Source organism: Aedes albopictus, chromosome 2 (assembly GCF_035046485.1).
Source record: "Aedes albopictus strain Foshan chromosome 2, AalbF5, whole genome shotgun sequence".
NCBI classification, from domain to species: Eukaryota; Metazoa; Arthropoda; class Insecta; order Diptera; family Culicidae; genus Aedes; species Aedes albopictus.
In genome coordinates, this window is record NC_085137.1 from 87,320,461 (window position 1) to 87,343,337 (window position 22,877).

Sequence of the window (22,877 nt, forward strand, 5' to 3'; positions counted from 1 at the left end):
GAGACTATTTCAGTAGTAACATCATCGGTCAAAATTTATCTACATTCCTTACAATCCTCTCATCAGATCACATAAGCAAATTTGCATTCTCGAGCTATCTAATCTCGCCATAAACATCCGCATAAAAAGCTGAAACGTCAGATTAAACAATCAAAATAAAAAATATTGCATACATACGGAATGGTTGAATAAATACTACTTCGCCAGATTCCTCTCGTTTGCCGTCAGCGTTTCAGCGAGGACGCTGATAGTGTGTTGACAACTCGCGACGATAGTCCGCTCGGTTGTCGATGTTGATCAGTCCCCGTACTAAGAATGCCAAAGAATGTTCTGCGCTTCACACGCTGCTTACTTGTCCCCCGCCGTCACTCTCACCATCAGCCAGCAGCCATAAGGGCAAGGGCAGCGCCCCTCGTTGCTTTGCTGTCTAGGTGGCACCCGCCCCACCCTACCCTGCGTCCACGCCCCGAGCCCAGCTTCTTAATCCGCAAGGTAAAACACAACGAAAAATCACTGCCTACAATATATACTTTCACACCACTTTCCACACAATTTCAACCATCCATAATGGATTTTTATTTCATTTTACTCTTTCTCCATCGCTCTGGCGACGGACTCGTCTCCTCAATAATCTCAATGCTGCTGCTGCTTACCGAAAAAAATGTGTAGAAACCGACGATGCACTGCACACTGCCACTAAGCCCGACTGCCTCTGCCCAAGGCAATTCGGGGCTTGTTTTACTGCTGGTGCTGCTGCTACTTCCTCCTCTGGTGGGCCCCGCAGATTCACCTTCCAAAATATCGGAAAATCGGAAAAGCTTTCGAACTTTTACTCGCGGATTTACGACACGCGATCACTAGTCACTAGCTAGTCCATTAGCCACACTCCGATGATGATGCTTGTTTAGTCGCAGCCTGGCTGGTCGGTCGACTGCACAGTACACACAACACCAAACACCACAACGTGAACGACGAGACTGCGGTGAAAAGCACGCGAAATACAGGAGCTTGATTTTTTTTTTTGTTTCAATTTACAATCACTGTACTGTCACTGCACGGTGTCCCTGGTGGAAGGAAATTGTTTCTTATGAAATTGCATTGAAGACTCGTTCCATGAACTGAAGATTGAGATTTAATTTTACGGCAACATAGGGTGCCTGTATCAGTCAAGGTAATAAGGATAACTATTTTACATGTCAAATGATTGCTTTAGCTTTCATACTTTACAGGGAAAATGTAGAAACGGATTAAAAATTACTCTTAGTATTGTACCAGCAGGATACTTTTATTGTTTTGGTTAGTTTTGGCATTTTTCCTTATGGAATTTACCTAAACCAGAGAAGAGAATTGTCGGACGCAAGCACACAAATCGTACTGAATATGTTCCTGACATTTTCCTGACATAATAATACTAAGATAAATCTATGGCAAAACTGTTGCAGTTGAAGGGCGTTCAGTTAAAAAGCATTGCAATCAATGTGTTTGCTACGAGTAAACGTCTACTGTGTACCTGAAAATTCTAAAAAAAAGTTCTTTTCTAATTTATGTTAGTAATTGATTAGGAATTGATTACGATTTCTTCAGAAGTTCTCTCTGGGGCTCTTCCAAGTGTTTCTTCTGAGATCCCTGGAGAGGTTCCATCTGGGATTCCTTCAAGATCTCTTGCGAAGATTCCATCAGTATTTTTACCGGATTTCTTACACAGCCTCTTTCCGGGATTTCTTAACGGATACCTTCTGAGATTACTTCAGGAGTTCCTTCAAAATTTCTTTCGACAATTCTCTACGAACTTTTTAACATTCTCCCAATAGTTCTTTCTAGGATTATCCCAGCATTTTTTCCTTAGATTCTTCCAGGAATTCCTTTCGTGATTTCTCCGCGTTCTAGAATCTACTACTTTCTTCTGTCATTCGTCAGAATGCACCATCTGAGATTCCTTCCAGGACTTCAAGTGATTTTTTCCGTTTTTTTAAGAGTTTCGGGAATCCACCAGGAATTCTATCCTAGATTCCTTAGAAGTTTCTTCCGGAATGTCTCCAGAAGTTTTTTTTACTTCCTTGGGAAAATGGAATCGCGAATGAAACTGTTGGAGGAAAACCAGACGAAATTTTTAGAAACTTCACGAGGAATTTCATAAACAAAAACCGCTGGAGGAATTCCTCAAAATACTCCTGAAGGAATTCTCAAGCAAACTCCTGAAGGGCTTCCATTAGCAACATATGAAAGCATTCCATAATTAACATCCGGAAGAATTTCTGAAAGATCTTCATGAATTCCAGAAGGCACTCTTGGAAGGAATCCAGAAAAAAGTTCAAAGATAAATCCTGGAAAGAGTTCCGGGAGAAATCCCGGAAGCAGTTTCTGAAAGAATCTAGGGAGAAAATTCAAAAAGAATCCGGGAGACCCCAGAATAATCCCTGAAGTAGTTTCTAGAGGAATCCTGGAATATAGGAATGGAACCAGAGATGGCATTCACCATTTGCAAAGAGTTACATTCACTTGCTACTATCTCAGTTCATAAGCATGCTATCAAAAAACAATGTATGGATGACTTTTATCTTGTAGTTTTATCTGAAAGTTTGCCGAATATCATAAATTACATTCACGGCGTGGAGAGTAGCTTTCACAGCTTGCTCACGAGTTAAGCATGCGTGTGCGACCCTTATGATATTCGGCAAACTTTCAGATAAAACTACAAGGTAAAAGTCATCCATACATTGTTTTTTGATAGCATGCTTATGAACTGAGATAGTAGCAAGTGAATGTAACTCTTTGCAAATGGTGAATGCCATCCCTGGTAGGAACTGCACGAGGAATTTCATAAACAAAAACCGAATTCCTCAAAATACACGTAAAAACTTGAAGTATTTTTAGGCAAAGTACGTTTAATTGGCAAATTGAGAGATAAATTTGTGAAAAAATTACCACTTGTTTTGGTGGGATTCGAACCCACGACTCCGTTATCGCTAGTCCGGCGCTTTAACCAACTAAGCTACAGAACAAGTTACAACTCTGCAGAATAGAAAGTCAAACTGGATTCGAAGCACCACCCTAAACCGGGTCCGTCTTTCACAACTTTATCTCTCTTTCGGCTCTTAGATGCCAATTTCCCGCACTCTCGCGGCCTACGAACAACAAGTGTAGGGAGAAATCGCGGAAGCAGTTTCTGAAAGAATTCCAAAAAAGTTCCCTGATGAATCCCGGAAGAAGTTTCAAAAAGAATCCGGGGGTCCGCAGAATAATCCCTGAAGTAGTTTTTAGAGGAATCCCAGAATTAATTGTCAGTGCAATTACCCTAGGAGGAATTCTTGAAGCAATCCCAGTAGTAGTTCCTGATAGAATCTCGGTAGGAGTTCCTGGAGGAATCCCGAAAAAGTTTTTGGAGGAATGCTGAAAGCAGTTCGTGGAGAATTCCTGAAATTCTTGAAGAAATTCAAGATGGAACTTCGGGAGGAATCTCGAATGGAATTCCTACAAGGAATACCTGATGGAATATTGAAAGGAGTTCCTGAAAAAATACTAAAAGAATCCTCGAAGAAATACCTTCAGGCATCCGGGAAGAAATCCCGGGTGAAATGGCTTGAAGGATCCCAGAAGAAACTCAGAGGAAAATCCTTGAGGAACCCGATAGACACAAATGTCTTCTGGTTTTCCTTCAACAGTTTCTTCCGGGTTCCTTATTACAGGAATACCCTATTGAAGCAAACAAAAAAAATCTGAAGACCTTCCAAAAGAAACTTTAGGAGATTCTCAGATTGAATTCCAGGACTATACTCGGAGCTCCTTGAAAAATTCAGGAAGAAATACCTTGAAGTCACAGAAGGAATCTAGGAAGAAGTTCCTGAAGGAATCTCAGATGGAATCAGAATGGAAAATGTTTTTCGTTTTTGCAAAAACCATTTTTAAACAAAACACGAAAAAAATCGGAAAATACATTGACCCATACCCAATAAAAAAAACAAAAATATGTGAAAATGGCCTTAAGTACCACAATAGAGGTCATAGCATGTCTCCTGAGCAGCAAGGTTAAATGATACGTCTCATTCTGATTATTTTTTTAGCCAATGCATCTGGTAAAATCACGCCTTATTGACATAGGCATACATTCCCTAATGAATCATAAAATATGTTCTCGAACGATCCTTGGAGTTCAAATAATGCAGCAAGTGAAAGTTCCTTTGCTTCAAAAGATGTTTTCAAAGGTAAGTAAGCCTATATATAAAGATTTGATACACGAGCCTTTTTGTTTTTCCTTATTTTCAACATAATCAACTTCAAGGATAATTTTGATGAAGATATCTTTCTTATTTGATTTTGGGATAAAAGTGTCTAGTACAGGAAAACATCCATCCATAATTGCTTTGAAGGTTTTAAAGGAATCAGTCGCCCATTCAACATTTTGATCAGTAAAAATTTGATCGACCAGCATGCATGCATCGCTCCTGCACACTTCTAACTCAATTGAATCATCATCTTCAGGAATATATCTCCCAGTTTCATTGTCCTCAGTTTGCCATACAGATGTATTCCGGTCTTCGGTAAAAGCAGCAATAGAACACTATAAGTGTGTTTTCATCATTGATTCTATTTTTTTTTAAACTCCCAAATGAACCAACAGAATGATCTTTTGCGAGGACTTTTTGCAATCTAGCAGTGGCGTAGCGTAACCTCACTTTTTACCTGTACACCGACCCTAAAATTTGCAATTGCAGGAAATTGATGATCAAAATCGAAAAATAAATAAGTGAAAGGAACTATTCTCGTCATTTTCTAATTATTACAAGCAAATTTGTTCAAAAAATTCAAGAATTTATACTTTGTGCACAGGTAGATTTGAGGTTAGGGAATCGCCACTACAATCCAATAACAATCGGAGTATTTTCAATGTTTTTTATGTGTTTCTGAGATTTATCCTCTTTGGCTTTCTAATTTCCATGTTATAGATTGTGACCCAAGCAACACACCTTGTTATAGAAAAGCTTTTCGTACTTCTCCTTAGCATTTTCCTGTCATGGAATAAAGATGCGGCAACATGTTCCGTGACTTTTGCATGACCGAAAAAGCGCAAGAATTTTGTCTTCTGCAACAAATTATTGTTATGCAAAAGTTTTGATGTAACCTTATGATAGCAAACAAACATGTTAGCAAAATACAAAAATCAGCTGACAACTTTTTGCGGGAAATTACGATAAACGCACGAATACAGGAAAAGGCGATTGATTTTGTTTTATCTTATAAGCATGTCGCCAGAAAAGAGTAAACAAAATCTTGCTCACAAATTTTAAGGAAAATAGATCTTCGAACATAGCCGAATAATGCTAAATTATGTATGCGCTTTGAGTTTTAACGTGAAGTCTGACGTTGTACCTCCACAAAATTAAGGCGCCATCCGATTGACCGAATATTATCAAATTATTAAGATTTTTTACGACGGTCGTTGGGTTTCTTCAACAATCTTGTTGTTATTCAAGAAGAATCAATATGGCAAAATCATCATACGGCTGCACGGAAAGTTTACAGTGTCAACCAAAAGCATTTGCACATATGACTTTGTTAGCATGTAGTGTCAAACATAAACAAAAGAATGAAAGTTTGGGAAGGAAATGAGGATGGTTTACGGGCATTTTTACGTCGATTAGAACGGCATTGGAGATTTACGGCTGAGGAAACAACGACTAATGGAAACCTATGGACTATTGAGGCGAAGAAGAATCACAAACAGGTAAGCTAAGCAAATATTAGCTGAAAAATGTTCTGCAAGACGATTTGCTCCTGTACTCGCCAGCTGGCGAGCAAAGAAGCAAGCCGTTTTGTAAAACATCTTTGAGTGGCCAGCTAGATAAGGACTCAAACTAAACCTGGTCAGAATTGCCAAGCTCCAATTTTAGCAATACTCGCTGGGTCGTATTTATGAAATAAACTCTAGCCAATTAAGTCCATAAGTCAGATTCGGAGAAATCCACTTTGACAGCGAGACGCAAATTTTTGTTTGTTTTCTGAAAACATATTGGCAACATTATTTAAGATGCAAATGTTTTCTGAAAACTGTATATTGACTAAACATGTTTCGAAGAAACTTATAAAATACTCTTAGATAACATATTTTGGAGTTTCTTCATCTGCACCTTGTTTCGATGTGTTACTTGGGGAGGTACTCTTTGTATTGTTTCTAATGTTGTTTCTTTAGCCCTATTGTTCCCTCGATTACTTTTTCCTGGTTAAACTCAACCAAATTTTTGAGGGAGTATTGATTACATTCAAGGTGTATTTATAACTAAGATGTTAAACTATTTTTTGATAGCTTCCCGAAAAAAATGAGGAATTCTGAATAGAGCCTTTTGAAAGCGCTTTTTTGTTAAAAAGCCTTATCATGAATTAATTAAAACTGCTTACAAACATTAGACTTCAAATGGTACTGCCAACATTTTAAAAGTACTTTCATTATACTGCCGTGAATCGCAAGTCAGTCCCATATGTAAAAAGTAGGCATTGAGAAAATAGCCTCTGAAGTTTTCAAATTCGATTTCTATGTGAAACTCTAAAAAATCGCCATGAACTGAAAACTTCTGCAATCATCATGAAACTTTCACACATTGCTTCAAACATGAAAACGTAACAGTGAAAAATAAAAAAACTGGCTAAAACAATGTTAGGTTTAGTACTGGAGGGTACACTAGTTCGTAATAGGACTGACTTGCGATTACATTTCATTATGGGACAATCTGACTTGATGTTGTTCTTCATTTTTACTGAACAAACTATATATTTTTATTCATGCAGCTGAAAGATCATCCGAAGAGAGACCGAAAACGGTCATTAACTCATTTTTGCCCAAAATGCAGATGGGACTGACTTGCGATTCACGGCAGTATACCTTTTGAAAGAAACAGTTTCCGCCTTTATGCGAGGTATGCACTTCAAACGGAATCGCATTATTTTTTCGTGACCAGAATGGTCAAGAAATTTAACACAGCAAGTCCCATTTGATTTGACGTTTCGTTTCAGCTCCGTACTAGGATCCGGAATAAAGCGACGCTTTATTATTTTTTGAGCGATTCCTTGCCTGAATTTTCCACGCATCGAGATAGGCCAAGAAATTTCTTGCGATCTGCGTACTACCCATTAGTGTAGAAATAGTGTAAGTTTAAATACACATCAAAAAAGTTCCCGTCAGCAATTTGTTGAAGAAACAAATGGGCTTTTCAATTTTGAAAAATGTTTTGATTTTTTGATTTTATACAAGACAGTCCATTTTTCTGAACCACTATGATTTTTTTTAGGATTTTAAAACTTTATGTTGGTACCTAAAATCAACTTCAAAGAGATTTTTCAAATCACCTGTTGACAGCTGGGCAACTGTTTGACAGCTCCGTCCAGTACAAATTGCAACGAGGAGTAATTCGACAAATCGCTTCTATACAAACTACAATTTGATTCTTAAATACAATAGATTACCGGCACCAAAACTCATAAAAATTAAGATTTTGACTCAGTTTGGCGTGCAGATTTGCAGTTTCAGTAAGCTGATGATCTGAAATTTTTACTGTAAATGGCCAGCATCTAATGTTTCAAATGTACGTTGAGAAAGATTTTTTTAACTGATTTTTTCTTATTAAAAAAATACAAATCTTCATTATTTTTTGGAAATTTTGATCAAATTTAAGGAAATTGGCCTATAGAACCACCAATATCTCGAATCCCACTTTTTTGATGCAAAAATTATGTTCAGATGATCGAAACATATTATATTCAGCTCAAGATTCAGCTGTCTATTTATGCAAAAAGATTAAAAATTCGTTGACTGCAACGCAAAATATTTAATTTTTAGTAAATTTCATATTTTTCAAAACTGTATAGCTCAATTTTTAAGAAAAACTTAACTGTTCTACTTAAGGTGAAGATATGACGAAGGCACACCTCAAATTTTCAGGAGAACAAATCTGAAGAACTAAACGACGTTTTGCGCTGAAAAGTTGATCGATTGGTTACCCGCTGATGGTGACCAGTCGATCAACTTTTCAGTACAAACCGTCATTTGATTCTTCATATTTGTGCTCTTGAAAATTTGTGGTGTGGTTTCGTCATATCTTCACCTTAATTTTTTTTTCAAACACAATTTTGATATCAGAACATAATTATACATGAAAAATTTTGGTCGTCAAGTGTTATACCAGCAGCAGCGGTAGTTCCAGCTCCACTAGCGTATATTAAAATTGTTTCGGTTAAAACGTTCGAAGTTTATTCTTGTCCAAACCGGGTGCTACTCCTTTATGATTACAGTAGGTCACTGGATTGTTGCGGCTATAGAACTGGGTGCGCTAGTTGGCCTATTTACCTTATGTGTGTTTGAGGCTGAAATATCCATCAGTCAGTCATCAGCAATCAATTATTCAAAAGCAGTTTTCTTCCTCTAAGTTACAAAACTGTCATTGAAAATTATATCACTGTTATCCAGATGGTGGCCAGAGTTCAGTGATATTTTTTTTTAACATTGGTATACATTTCAGCCAGAAAACTGCTTTTGAGTTTTGGTAAACAGTGATGGTTTGTTTCCTCTTAAATGTTGTCAGCTCCATAGAAAATGCATAGAAATTCACACGAATATCAGCTCGGTATTTTCCCCATCTTTTTACCGAGTTCTCAACAGCAGGTTCAACTCGGTAAGCCCGGTTAAATATCCCTTTTTGCTGAATACTTTGTAAATGAGTTAACGAGTTCTGTCAATGAATTGTTAGAAATGACAGATAAACGGTAAAAATCGTTACTGGTGAACGTTAAATATTGATTACCGAGTGTACCGAGATAAATCTGCTGATGTGAACTCATTAAAAAAATGGAAAAGAAAATACTGAACACAGCGAAAAAAATACTGTACTGGAAATTCTGAATCTTATATGTAGTGTGTTAATGTGTTGTGCTTGCAGAAACTATATTTTTGATAACAATTTCCATCCACAAGACACACCGTGTCCGTCACTACCTATACAACTAGCCGTCCTCCTCCGTGGCGATCCTGAGTGTTGTGTGACAAACTTTTCTTTTTCTTCCACTTTCGTTGACCCTCAAGAATAATTCGCGTCACAACCACGATGATTTTGATGTTACACAAAAATACGCACCGAAATTCTCACTCCCGGGGTAAATATTTTCACACTCAAAATTTCTTCGGCAAGTCACCGCCCGACGTCCGCACACAAAAAAAAAAACGGGAAGATGTGTCACTTTCTGGAATGATTCTGGAGGGGGCGAGGGGTAACCAAAAATCTTCCGAACCCGTTCGCGACTACACTGTCTAAATCCGACTCGGAATGTTCCGATTTTGATCGATTTCCCGATGATTGTTGCAATTACAGCCTGTAATCCACTATTGAAAAGCGAATAATACTGGTAAGGGCGCAGGCAATTATAGATGGACGATGATGGTCAGAGAGGGAGGGAAACCGCGGGCACCGCAGGCGAGACGATTGTAGTACGCACGGGAAACGCAACACACACGACCGAATCGACAGACAACACAGAACTGAAGAACCGCTCGGCGACGGCGCTCGGTCGCTCGATCGGATAGCGGTTTTTCTCACACTGACACACCACCACCCCAAACTGGATGGCTGCAGTAAACGGTTCACAGTCCGGAACACACATACACACATGCAATCGCGCACCACGACGCCACCGAAGGGAAAAGCTTTTCAGCGCGACGCTTGAGAAACGTCAAAAAATGTCAATCTTTGAGCTTTTAGGGGTAAGACACTTTCAAAAAATACGCGTATTATTGGTATTATTCTGCAAGCGTCGCGACGCTCATAAGCAGCCAGCTGTTCAAAGTAAACAATCTTGCGACCGTGTTTGAATCCCGTTACGGTTTACATAAGTTGTTGTGATTAATTTTCTTAATAAAATAGGAAAATCAATGCTTATGAATTGAAAGTAAAATGAATCTAGTAAAACAAGTACTGATCAGCGTTTCCACTCGCGGGTTCGCAACTTCACAGGTATGAATTACAAATTATATTCCATTAATCAGGCTGAATAAAGTAAATCCCTTTCAGATGCACCTTCGACCGAAGCCGGATCCGCGCCAAGCAGAACTCATGGCTCGTAGCCTTCCGAAGCGGCTGCCATTGAAAGGTGTCCGCGACATAGTGGTAGTTTCTTCGGGGAAAGGAGGTGTCGGTAAGACCACCACGGCAGTCAATCTGGCCGTCACGTTGTCAACGATGGGCAAAAACGTGGGCATTTTGGATGGGGACATTTTCGGTCCGTCGGTTCCACTGATGATGAATGTGACGGAGGTTCCGCTGCTGGACGAGCGTAATCTGATGATTCCACCGGTGAACTTCGGTGTGAAGTGGTGAGTGATAAAATTGTATTAATCATTATAATAACTTCTTAGATATTTCTAAGAAGCTTTCAATTTTTGTCCATTCTTTGTTAGTTATTTTTAAATCATTTTCGCTTGATGAAAGTGAATTTCTTTATATTCGCAATCACCCATCTCGAATCTACAAATTACTATATGAATGATTTCACTCCAGCTTGTCGATGGGTCTCCTGGTGGAAACCGGGCCGGTGGTGTGGCGAGGTCCTCTGGTAATGTCAGCCATCCAAAGGCTGCTAAAGGGAGCCCTTTGGGGTCCGCTGGATATCCTGGTGGTGGACACACCCCCCGGAACGGGTGATGTTCATCTGTCCCTGAGCCAACATGTTCCCATTTCTGGTGTCCTACTGGTCAGTAGTCCTCAGCGCGTTGCTCTGGAAGTAACCGCCAAAGGAGCCGAAATGTACAAAACTTTGAAGGTACCGTTGATTGGCCTGGTGGAGAATATGAGCCACGTAATCTGTGATAAATGCGACAATCGAATCGAACTGGCGCAGAATTCAACCAAGGACTTTGCTAAACAGTTAGGGGTGGAAGTGCTGGAAAGCATCCCCATTGAGAAAGAGGTGATGCAGTGCGGAGATTCCGGAACGCCCCTCTGTCTAAAATATCCCGAATCGCAATTCGCTAAGGCATACCGAAATATTGGACAAAAGGTGATAGATTTTTTAGAAAATAAACGAACAACTGTTACTTAACAAACTTAAACATACTCTAGTAATTTAATTCTTCTTTTTCTTCAACTTTTTCATCTTGATTGCAGCCTTGTGGTAAGCCTTCTTCTTGCGTTTTTCCAGCGCTTCGGCGTATTTTTTCTTGTTGTATTTCTGGAACTGTGCATCCTGCAGAAGCTCGTCGACGAGGGTTTTCGCTTTGGTCTTCTTAGTTCCCCGTTCGTTATAGTAATCCAATGGCGAATCGACCACTTTGCCAATCTGGAATAAATATTAGTTTAAACGATTACCTACCCTACATGATGTTTGGAAAACAACGAATTTCTTGAAGGGCGTTCGGATTTTTTAAATTCTTAACCATTTAACCTATTTTACAACTCTTTTTTGTCCTCTAGGGCATTACTTGAGCGATTCCAATTGGCTGCTGCACTTCCACTTTGTATAGCGCCTAAATATATTCTTATTTACTATATCGAACTGGTTTGCCTTTGTGCTGCTTTCACTTTTCTACCCTGCCCTTGGTAGAATGATGAGTACGATGATGTGTGATGTTGTTCCTTTTCCGGTCCGATAGGAGGTTGTCCATTATGGGTTGCTGTTCGCCGATATCCAAATTTCCGGGTCCGTTAGAGCTATATGTTCAGAAGAGGGGCAAGTGTCGGCCGCTCTCTGGGGGAAGAGCAACTGACGAAAAATTGCAAGTGCCGGGGCTGGGATCGAACCCATGACCATCCGCTAATGAAACGAATGTATGGCCACTGCGCCACGGGTTCCGGCTACGTTCAGCGTTTGATAGCGCTCAATTTGAATAATTTATTTAACTTTGCGAGATCTGATTTTTTGCTGTTCAAACGTTTGGGAATATCATCCGAAAAAAATGCATAAATAACCTTGCTAACTGAATCAGGACAACATTGTAGAGCGTAGGGCATAAAATTGACCCTTGAGGGATGTCACATGACATGTGGAACTTTTCTAACTTACAGTCTGTTGAGTGTGATAGTTTGTAAATCCAAATACATGCAGCTAGGTACATTTTGTTGTGTAGAGTCTCTCAATTTGTGCAATAGTTGTCCTTGTATCTCCATGTATCTTTGTACTGTACCTAGTTTACCGATAATACCCGAACCCGAAGACGATTAGGGCTAGCTAGACATTAACATTGCAATAAACAGCTAATTGGATTTTGACCACCGCACGATACGGTCGTTTTGTTAAGTCCGTGTCTTGTTATACAGTGCCGTCCGAGTGTCCCGAAGTTCCCCGTTTTCCGTGGCCACAGTCTGCGCCGCGTGTGCAGCTAGTCGAAGAGTGAACACAGTCAGTAACTGACACTTGAAATGTTCGCTCAAGAAGGAATTACTGTACCAGATTCACTATGTATTGAACAGTTACATCTATAAAGTTAGTAGATTATTGCTTCCTATCACACGCAACTGAGTATCGCGTGAGAATATTTATGTGTGTCGTGAGTAAATATTAAGCGATCACCGGATGGGCGATAGTTTGCTCACAGACAAACAGACGTAACACTTCGAACATTTGTCTATTAAAATCATAGTTCCGGAAGCCTGTTCGCCCAATACTTAAAGGACTGAGTTTGGCCGACCATCAACTAGGTGGCGGTAGTGGGCTAACGTCAAACTCGAACAAAAACGATGCGAGCGCCACGGGTGGGCAGTTGACCAACTATCAAATTTTTAAATGGACCGTTAAATCGGTGTACGATGGGAAATGTCAGAGTGTTACGTCTGTTTGTCTGTGGTTTGCTTCTCCCGTGAACCGAAATATAGCACGAAGTCTGCATTACAAAATTATAAATCAAAAGGTTATATTACTTATCATCAAGTGAATCCTTTCCCCCACTATTACTTAAACGCCAACACTTTCATTTAACAAAGGTTAGTGCTAATATCCCTTCCCTCTTCCAACCTGACTGCACTGCAAGTACGCGGCCGTACCGTTATTGTACCGTTAAAGAGCGCATCTGAAGCTTGCATAGTGAGAATGATTATATTGCCACTGGTTCGGGTCAGTCACGGTGTAGCAACCAGTCAGTAGCAGTCAGTCTAAGCTCAGCTAAGCTGAGTTAAATAGCAAAAGAATCAAAAACGAAGAACTCCTAAACACCCACAATCTCTCTCTCTCTCTCTCTCTTCGCTTCAGAACAATGGTGACCAGCGAAGAGAATTGTCAGACAAAAGAGGCATAAAACAAGCAACAAAGAAGGCGCGACGATTACTCTTTATCCCTACTGGTAACAGATAATGACATGATCTCGACATTTTTTGTTGCAGACAAAACGAAAGCTGAATTTGTTGCGTACCTACTTTTCAACTCGTGAATAATAAATTATTACTATCCCAAAATCAAAACTGTTTGATGATAGATCTTCAGCAGAGTTGCAGTGTTTACCGACTCAAAGTTACCGTTCGAAAATCGCAATGCAAGGCCTAAAAATCTCTAAAGTCGTGGTGTACGATGTTTATCCTATTATTTTCAAGTTGGGACAAACTTATTTTGCATTGTGTGGATTGTCGCAGCACATACAGGTTGCGACATTGTGATTAATGTTGCGCGATGGTTGACTTTTGATTCACTGATGGTGACCATACAAGGTTGGACCCTGTATGAAAAAACGTCGACAATGGATCACTAAAATAACTAAAACTGCCGCTATGAAATGAACAGATAGCGCCATCGTAGCCTTGTGTGTTTGACATTACTCCACTGCTTGCCACAAGTCTATATACGGTGGCGCCTTTGTTTACATGCGGCGAATGAAAGAATCGTAGGTTTCAATGATCCATTGACTTGACGATCTCTAATCAAATAGTCCATTTTACGAGCCGATTTTATGAATGAATTTTGACAGGAGGTAGCGTCCAATAACTCGTGAAAACCAATATCATCATCAATATTGTTGTCACTTCGTAAAATGGCTCATTGCATCTAATATCTTATGGAGCTTTAACGAAGACATTTGGGGAAGCGACCACTTCCCCATATTCATTACTAGTGTTATCCAAACTCCCAACATGACCCTAATGCGTCGATGGAGATACAGAGAAGCAGACTGGAATTCCTTTGAAAAAAAAATCGTCTTAGAAACTACCGCAAGTGACTACAATATTTCGTTGGTAGAATTCGTCGACATAGTCAGGAAAGCAGCGGAAAAATCAATCCCACGCACAAGCGGCCCCACCTGGTTGCAAATCTGTGCCCTGGTGGAACAACGACGTAGCCCCGGCTATCAAAACACGGAGAAAGCGACTACGAGCGTTGAAGCGCATCCCAGAAGAGCGCTGGCGTTGCAAGAATTTATGGACGCAAGATATTCAGCAAGTACCTAAAATCATCTGTGCCGGAAAAGATCAATCATGATGGGAGGATATTTTATCGACGAACCGGTTGCATTGTTGAGGAAGAAGGTGAACACCATGCGAGGCGAACGAAATCTGCGAAAGACGTCAATATGTATTACCCACGAAAAAGTGTTGGACGACCCTAAAGAAATTTCGGAACAGTTCGCGGACCACTTTTACGACATCAGTTCTAGAGAACAACTTACAACAACCTTACGTTCAGAAAAATTAAAGCACCCACGGAAAACATCGAAATTGACGTCGGAGATGCAGAGGAAGAGGGAAGAGTGAAGAGGGATTTCCAAATTCAGGAATTGATGTGGGCGCTCGATAAAACAATAGGTCAATCGGTTTTGGAAGACTCTATTTGGATACCTACCCAAGTAACCACAAGCATTATATCATTGCACGAATTAGACTGAATATCAACCTTTGCAAAGCAAAATGCAGTAATTTCACACTTGTCATGCAATAATCCTTTAGATTGGCATTATCAATGTAATGATGCATTACATTTTTCTTTACATTAGGGTTCATTAAAAGGTGATATACGATAATTCCATAATTCAACACTGCAGAAAACTGAATAAATGCAATGTACAAACTAGCAAAGGTTGCTCTAACAATACAATTATAAAAGCTTGACTCTAATGGTAAACAAATGAAATCATGAAGAATGAACAACTTTACGGTCAACTCTAGCGGTCTTCAACACTTCTGGTTCGACTTCCGCCCAACTTAATCCCCTTTTGAACCACCGATCGACGAATTTCTTCAGCAAACCCTTTTAAGAGATGACCTTTTCTATTTTCTGGTTACTACTATCACAAACTCATAAGTTTGTGCTACTATCACATGCCAAATGATGGAAACCACAATTTGCACATGAACAGTGTGCGAAGGGTGATTTAATTTTCTTATGTTGATTAAATATCTTCTAAAATGCAATATGTATTTATCAGTGATTCATCAGAATGTGGTTGCAGGAATTCTATTACATATGACATAGTCGTTTTGCTCTCTACTGCAATGATTGAGACAGAAGAACAGTTTCCTTTAAGTTGATGAAATATCTGCTGTTATCACTGCAGCAGAAATGGTCCAGGGCGCCAGCGCGTATGGAACTCATCTAGCGGTCTTCAACACTTCTGGTTCGACTCCCGACCCGGCAACAAAAAAATAATGGTTAAAACATTCATGTGTGGGGCATTAGTACCGTCGATAACGAAGCGGTGCTAAAAATAGATTTTTGTTTTGTTTTTTCCTGTTGCACGTATTAAGCATGTGCAAATGCAAATGTACAGCACACGCATTTATGATGCTTTAGCAATGGCTGTCAACGTGCTGCAATATGTGGCACTAATTTGATTTTAGTGGGGCCCTTTTCGACTTTAATATTGCTTCAATGAGGTGTTTAAAGTAATGCAGCATTATATTCACAATTTTAAATATGAATATATAGCAAAATTGATGCATTCATATACGGCTTCGTGGTTACTTGGGTAATGTTAAGACGTCTACCATTTCCGACCAAATATATCCTGCTCAACATCGTCAACCGTATATGGAGACACGGAATTATACCACAGGCGGGTTTGGTGATTCCAATACCGAAACCATTTAAGAACCACAAGGAAGCAAAAAGCTACAGGCCGATTACCCTACAAAGTCCTCTGCAAAGTGATCCTTAACCGGATACAGGAGAAGATTGACGCAACTCTCCGACGGCAGCAAGCAGGATTCCGTGCCGGACCTGTATGGACCATATTGTCACGCTTCGTATTATTCTGGAGCAAATCAATGAATTCCAAGAGTCTCTCTACCTGGTGGTCATTGATTAGGAAAAAGCTTTCGACCGTCTCAATCACGGAAACATGTGGAAAGCCCTCCGGCGCAAGGGTCATCCTGAGAAAATCATCGGCCTCATTGAAGCACAGTACAGGGCATTTTCGTGCAGAGTACTGCACAACGGTGTTTCGTCCGATCCCATCCGGTCGTTGCTGGAGTGAGGCAAGCATGTATACTATCACCGCCAGAGATGGCATGCTCCTCAGTGCGAAACGTGAGAAGAGAAAACATACACTCTACACACGATTTTCAACGAGAGCGAGGGTGAACTACGCAACTCTTTTCACACACAAACCAGCCGCTCACTCTCTGGCATCCATCAGCGGCACACTCAAAATGAGTGCTCATACAAATGATAGAACAAGCATGTTTTTCAGTTTCTGCGTGCACATTTTGTGCGCACAGAAAATGTGCACACAAAAATTCGTTGAGTGCGCACTCAGTCGTGCTTCCAGTGCAATACTGTGTGTACCACAGGGAGTATGAAAGTACTATTACGCCGTCTAGTAGCAAATGCATCTGCTTGTCTAAGATATCACATAAATCACAGACAAATAGATATGTGACACTAACGAAATTTCAATCTCATATATCTCATGATCCTGATTACTTAGAGAGTTGGTGTCTTCGGCAAAGTTGTTTGGCTGGTCAAGGACTAACCGATAATAAAACTTAAGATTCAAAATTCCACCGCTAGGCGGTGCTAGTGAGTTAACAAATTTTGTTTTTCATAAATATCAGGAAAATTTGCAAAAAACTGCAACTAGCGCCGCCTAGCTGCAGAAACTTGAACCAAACGGTAATTATTCTGAAAGCCCATGATCTACTAAACAATATTGCCGAAGACACCATCTTTCTACAAAATCAGGATGCTGAGATATGCGAAATTTAAAATTTGTTTGCTCTCTAGCGCCGCCTAGCGGTAGAATTTTGAATCTCAAGCCTTATAGGCGAATCCAAAGGAAGCTAACGATCCCTCCGCATCTGGTGGCAGGAATGAGAACCCTACGAAAAACGTGGCTCCGCCAAAATTTTCCATGGCGCAGCATAGGCAAAGTGTACTTTTTTCACTTTTTCTTATGGAATTCCGCATCGTAGAGAAACAAACGAGCACTTTTTGAAAAGAAAATTTAATTCTCTTGCAGATGCGCTTAGATCCAGTAGGTACTTACGAACAATTTATGTGATTAATTTGAGGAGCTCTTGCTATGCCTCCGGCGGGCGACCTTCCGTATTTTTTGTTAGCTGGCCAATCCGATGCCTGTCGGCGTAGGCATCAAGAATGATGATAATGGAAGCTATTGCAAATGGAAAATAGCAACTTCTAGAGCAAAAAATGAGTAAAATTTGACGACAAAAAATTGACTTTTTTATGTGAACAAACGATTTTCTCCTTATCTCACCAAGCGCCTCTACAATTGGGGGTCATCTGGATTTACCTATTATCGGTTAGTCCTTGACCAGCCAAACAACTTTGCCGAAGACACCAACTCTCTAAGTAATCAGGATCATGAGATATATGAGATTGAAATTTCGTTAGTGTCACATATCTATTTGTCTGTGATTTATGTGATAATATCATAGACAAGCAGATGCAACACTGACAAAATTTCCATCCAATATATCTCAGGATCCTGATTACTTAGAAAGTTGGTTTCTTCGGCAAAGTAGTTCAGCTGGTCATGGGCTTTCACAATATGGGCCGTATGATTCGTGATTTCACCGCTAGGCGGCGCAAGAGAGCGTACAAATTTTACATTTCACATATCTCAGTACTCTGATTCTTTAGAATGATGGTGTCTTCGGCAAAATTGTTTGGTATATCAAGAGCTTTCAGAATAGTTACCGTTTGGTTCAAGTTTCTGCAGCTAGGCGGCGCTAGTTGCAATTTTTTGCAAATTTTCCTGATATATATGAAAAACAAAATTTGTTAACTCACTAGCACCGCCTAGCGGTGGAATTTTGAATCTTAAGTTTTATTATCGGTTAGTCCTTGACCAGCCAAACAACTTTGCCGAAGACACCAACTCTCTAAGTAATCAGGATCATGAGATATATGAGATTGAAATTTCGTTGCAATTTTTTGCAAATTTTCCTGATATATTTGAAAAACAAAATTTGTTAGCTCACTAGCACAGCCTTTTGGTGGAATTTGGAACCAAAATATCCATCAACTGTAAGTACTCGACCAGCTTAAGACTTATGCTTGTCTCTGATATCACAGGATTTGATACCCCTGGTTTTGGGCTCACTGGCATGCTTTCGGTTCACCAAATGCTCAACAAACACTGACCCCTTTGAACACACTGCGTGTGCACTGAGTTCTGTTTTTTCTGCGTGTGCGCAGAAATTGCGCACTGGGATTATGATCTGCGGGCTCTCATTGCTCTCACGCAGCACTCTAATCACCCGCACAAAACCTCTGCGTGAAAGAAATTATGTACATTTTATTGTGCGTTTTTTCTCTTTCTCTTTTGTAAGAAAAATGAAAGTGAGAAGTTCAGTGAAAGATGAGCGTAAATGGGCACAGTTTCTGCGTGACATGCCATCCCTGATCACCGCTACTGTTCCTCATCGTAATCGACGAAATTGTGGTTGGTGCGATTGACCGTGAACCAAATCGTGGATTACTGTGGCAGCCCATTACCATGGAGCACCTAAATGACTTCGGATTGGCTGATGACGTTGCTTTCCTAGCTCAACGGACGTCTGATATGCAGAGCAAGCTCGATGATCTTGGCAATCGCACCTCGGCGGCAGGTCTTACCGTTAACGTCAACAAGACCAAATCGTTGGATGTAAACACGGTCAACCCTTCCAGCTTCACGATAGCTGGGCAATCAGTGGAGGATGTTGAAAGCTTCCAATATCTTGGTAGCTAAATGGCGGCCGATGGCCGGATCAAGAAGGCGATGCTAATTTTGCGAGTTTAAGAAATGTATAGAAAAACAACCAGATTAGTCGGCGCACCAACATCCGAATTTTCAACTTGAACGTGAAATCTGTGCTGCTATATGCCAGTGGAACCTGGTCTATGTCAGTGGCAAACACTCCCGCGACCCTTTGAGTCAGATATGTTTTTACATAGACAAATCTGAAGTAATACTGAGAATTTCTTATAGACTTTAGGACATAAAATATGCAAAATTATACTCAATTAGTTTCACATTTACCTGGAAATACTTCGGAAGGGTCTTCATCTCACTGCGCTTGTAGAAGTGCTTCGGATCCAGCACCGATCGCATCCGAATTAGCTCCAGTTCGTTCTTTACCTCCTCAGTCATTTCCTGCGCCGGAAGGTTGAACCAGTCTTTACCCTTGGTTTTGGAACGTTCTTTCTGAAATGTTAGAAACAAAAATTTTGCGTTAAGGTTCTGAATAGGACAGGACGTTTTGAAATTGGATTCTAAAATTGGTAAATCAGATTACTAAAGAGACATCACATGACCGAAATGGCCAACTTATTCGTAACCCCGTTCCGAAGAAAACTCCCTTTTTCAGTAACGATATGTTAGGTAAGGTAAGCGGTAGCGAAGACAAATAATCTTAACTGTCCCACCTGTTACACTTCCTCACCTCTGAGTGTTTTCCGCATTGCATTTATCATTGGGAATGTTCCGCTAGAAATGGGTTAGACCGAACAACGGACAAACCATTTTCCAATCGGATCAATAACCAACTAACAGTGCATTGACAGAAAGAACTTTTCTAATGTCCCGCCGGCCTTACAATGGAACCCATGGTCTTGAGGTACATCATCCCATTAAGATTACAGCGGGAGGGAACAGGTGGTGGAACGGGGTTGAGTCAATCGAACAGGCCGGTAACCATTTGGTCTTTTTCAGCTGTCGAATATATCATCATGGAGAGATGTTTTTAATCGCAAGGATAACTGAAAACCCGCACTCACCCGGTTCAGCTCTTTGATCTTCCGGTCGGTCATCGACAGCGTGGCCAAATTTTCTCGCTTCTCGATGGCAGGCGTTATAACGGCCGACTTCATCTGTCCATCCACGTCCGTCACGGCCAATTCCTGAATGGCATTAGTGCCCTGGTTGTAGCGCGCCTTTTTAGGAATCGAAGCATTCATCGTGGCTGGCCTATTCAGTGTCACCATTTCCGAAGCCGCACTATCCTCTTGCAAGATTTTGAAAATATCCTGACTGGGTGGCGGAAGACCTGTCGAAAATTGAGCTCTTGTAGGCAAACATCCAAAGCATATAAAACAGTGCTATTACTAACCTCCGTAATCGTCATCGTCGTCGTCGCCATCTTCATCACTATCTGCCGCCGGTCGCGCGGTCTGAACACTGGAGCTATCCAAAACGCTGCGACTACTGCTGGGTAGGTATAACGGGCGAATGCTAGCGGAGGTATGGCCGGAATCACCGGCTGTATCGATTGTGAATAGATCCATATTTTTATTATGAATGGAGGATCGAGCGTGCACCACGCAGGCAGCTGTTTCACTGCCAAAGAAAACAAAACGCGCGTGTTTCGTTTTGTCTCACTCTCGTTTTCGTTGACGTTTGAGATGGTAACCAGACCGAGAGCCGCCCGTGGTGAGCAGCTTGGCACTTTGGTAACGTATGGCACAGTAAAAAAAATGAAAACATTTTTGAGATAATATTGCTAATTTAGAGAAAACTTTCCGTTTTACGCAAGGGGTTGGTCACTCGGCACATTGTGCCCGGCACACATGCCGGCACATCTCGTCACACATGCCGGCACATCTCGGCACACATGCCGGCACAATTCGGCACACATGGGCACAACAATAAAATCCAACGTTGCTCTATAGAATCAACCTGTCAAAATACTCACGATTGAAAAAAAAAACCGTTTATTTACATTTTTATCAAGTATGCTGGGTTGGATTTTGTTTGTAAACACCAATCAGATCAACAATATTCGACAAAAATTGACAGGGTGCTTCATTAGCGCAAAAACATTCAAAGAAAAAACCCCACTGGGCACGTGCGGCACACTTGGGCACACTTGGGCACACATTGGCACACGCTCAAAAATAATGGCACAAACGAAGTGTGCTGAATGGCCAACCCCTTGGTTTTACGGTAGAGCGAACAGCTACCGCAGCTGTCAGACTACTGATTTTCACTGAGGTATCATCGATCTACCCTAGCGAGCCCTAGCAATGCCTTGGATAGCCTTGGATACGACGCCGATGATCATTGTTTGTTGTTGGTTTTCAGTTCAATTCACCTTGCAAGCATGCTTTGATTTGGCCTTCAGTTTCAATGATAGGATGATTTTCAAGCCTGCGGTAGGACTTTGACAGCTGCGGTAGAACTCGGCGGCTACCGCAGAGTGGAAAAATTCTAAAAATCCGCAATAATAATATTTTTTAAATGTTATTTACGCTGATTATAGTCCATTTTACAAGCCGATTTTATGAATGAATTTTGACAGGAGGTAGCGTCCAATAACTCGTGAAAATCAATATAATCATCAACATTGTTGTCACTTTGTAAAATGGCTCATTGTGCAGATTTCTAGATTGAGTTTAAATAAGGGCGAAAGTAACATGATCGATTTCTCTTCAACGACTTTCTCTTCTGCAAATTAAAGTGACAACACAGAGAAACAGACGTAACACTTGGAACAAATTTCAATAAAAAGCATCGTCAGGAAAACGTAATCGCCCAATGCTAAACGTACTGTGTTTGGCCGGGCCGCCACTAGATGTCAGTAGTGAGAAAACGTCAAGCAGGAGCAAAACCGATGCCAGCGCTGCGAGTGGTCGATCGACCTACTACTGAATATTTGAATCAACCGTTAAAAAGGTTATCGATGGGAAGCAATTAGAGTGTGACGTCTGTTTCTCTGTGGTGACAAGATATAAATTCAATCGAACTGTTTAACACTTAGGGCCAATTTCTTCACCTCGGCTTAACCGGTAAGCCAGGCTTACCCATACAGTTAAACCTGGCTTAACGCTTAAGCTAGGGTGAAGAAATCGCCCCTTAGACGCTAGATTGCGTCGCAAACTAGCGACTTATGACCAAATAGTGCCACCATGCTTGCATCTTCGTCATTTTAATTTGAAGAATAGAGTAGATGAAGAGAACTCGCTCATGTTACTTTCGCCCTTATTGGTTGAGATCATAGGTACGGTTATTAATTTAACTATGGAATCGGTAGTTTCTACAACAAAATTTATTTCAGTGTATCTTTTGCGTGATTTGCCTCGCGATTTTGAAAACATTCGGTTTCTAACTGCACAAACGTAGCTGAAAGTTTAGTCGTTTGTGCACAACAGGTGAGCAAGCAAACTTGCAGTGAAACTTGTAGAGAGAGACAACATGTGCTGTCAAATGCATAACTTATCTCCCATTTTCTTTGCTCTTAGCATTTGAAGAGCAGTTTATAGGGCACTGCACTGTTTTGATTTTGTATGGGATTTTGACATTTCCTGGCCTTGTTGTTTACTAAATCTCAATGAGAGTGAAAGAGAGGGTGGGAATTTCGTGCAAAGCCCTATATACAGTATTGTCGGGCCGCCACCAAACCGGACTTCGCACAATCAAGTCGTGACGCGACCCAACTCGCGACGTTTTTTAATCATGTCAAAAGTAGTGCGCATCCTTCCCG

At 40.7% G+C, this 22,877-nt stretch overlaps 3 protein-coding genes across 7 annotated transcripts in view; 1 reads left to right on the top strand and 2 right to left on the bottom strand.

Moving 5' to 3' along the window:
- Positions 1-9,587, bottom strand: part of LOC109427703 (serine/threonine-protein kinase GL21140) — a 77,368-nt gene extending 67,781 nt beyond the window's left edge. The window contains exons 1-2 of one of the 5 annotated variants that reach the window (XM_062850042.1): positions 8,981-9,587; positions 654-977 (exon numbers count right to left, since the gene is read on the bottom strand). The gene's annotated coding sequence lies outside the window, so the exon portion shown is untranslated. Of the gene's footprint in view, positions 1-653; positions 1,065-8,980 lie in introns of all 5 variants that reach the window. The other 4 variants (XM_062850041.1, XM_062850039.1, XM_062850040.1 and 1 more) reach the window with 4 other exon arrangements.
- A 215-nt stretch (positions 9,588-9,802) lies between these two features.
- Positions 9,803-11,086, top strand: LOC115262465 (iron-sulfur protein NUBPL). The gene is made up of 3 exons (XM_062850043.1): positions 9,803-9,992; positions 10,050-10,351; positions 10,536-11,086. Exons 1-3 carry the CDS (start codon positions 9,933-9,935, stop codon positions 11,074-11,076), a joined length of 903 nt encoding a protein of 300 aa, XP_062706027.1. The 5' UTR covers positions 9,803-9,932; the 3' UTR covers positions 11,077-11,086.
- On the bottom strand, positions 11,069-20,762 carry LOC109427694 (deoxynucleotidyltransferase terminal-interacting protein 2). Its single transcript, XM_019703282.3, has 4 exons — positions 20,508-20,762; positions 20,176-20,444; positions 19,439-19,603; positions 11,069-11,313 (listed from the first exon to the last, which is right to left on the bottom strand). Exons 1-4 carry the CDS (start codon positions 20,680-20,682, stop codon positions 11,101-11,103), a joined length of 822 nt encoding a protein of 273 aa, XP_019558827.3. The 5' UTR covers positions 20,683-20,762; the 3' UTR covers positions 11,069-11,100.
- Positions 20,763-22,877: the final 2,115 nt, after the last annotated feature.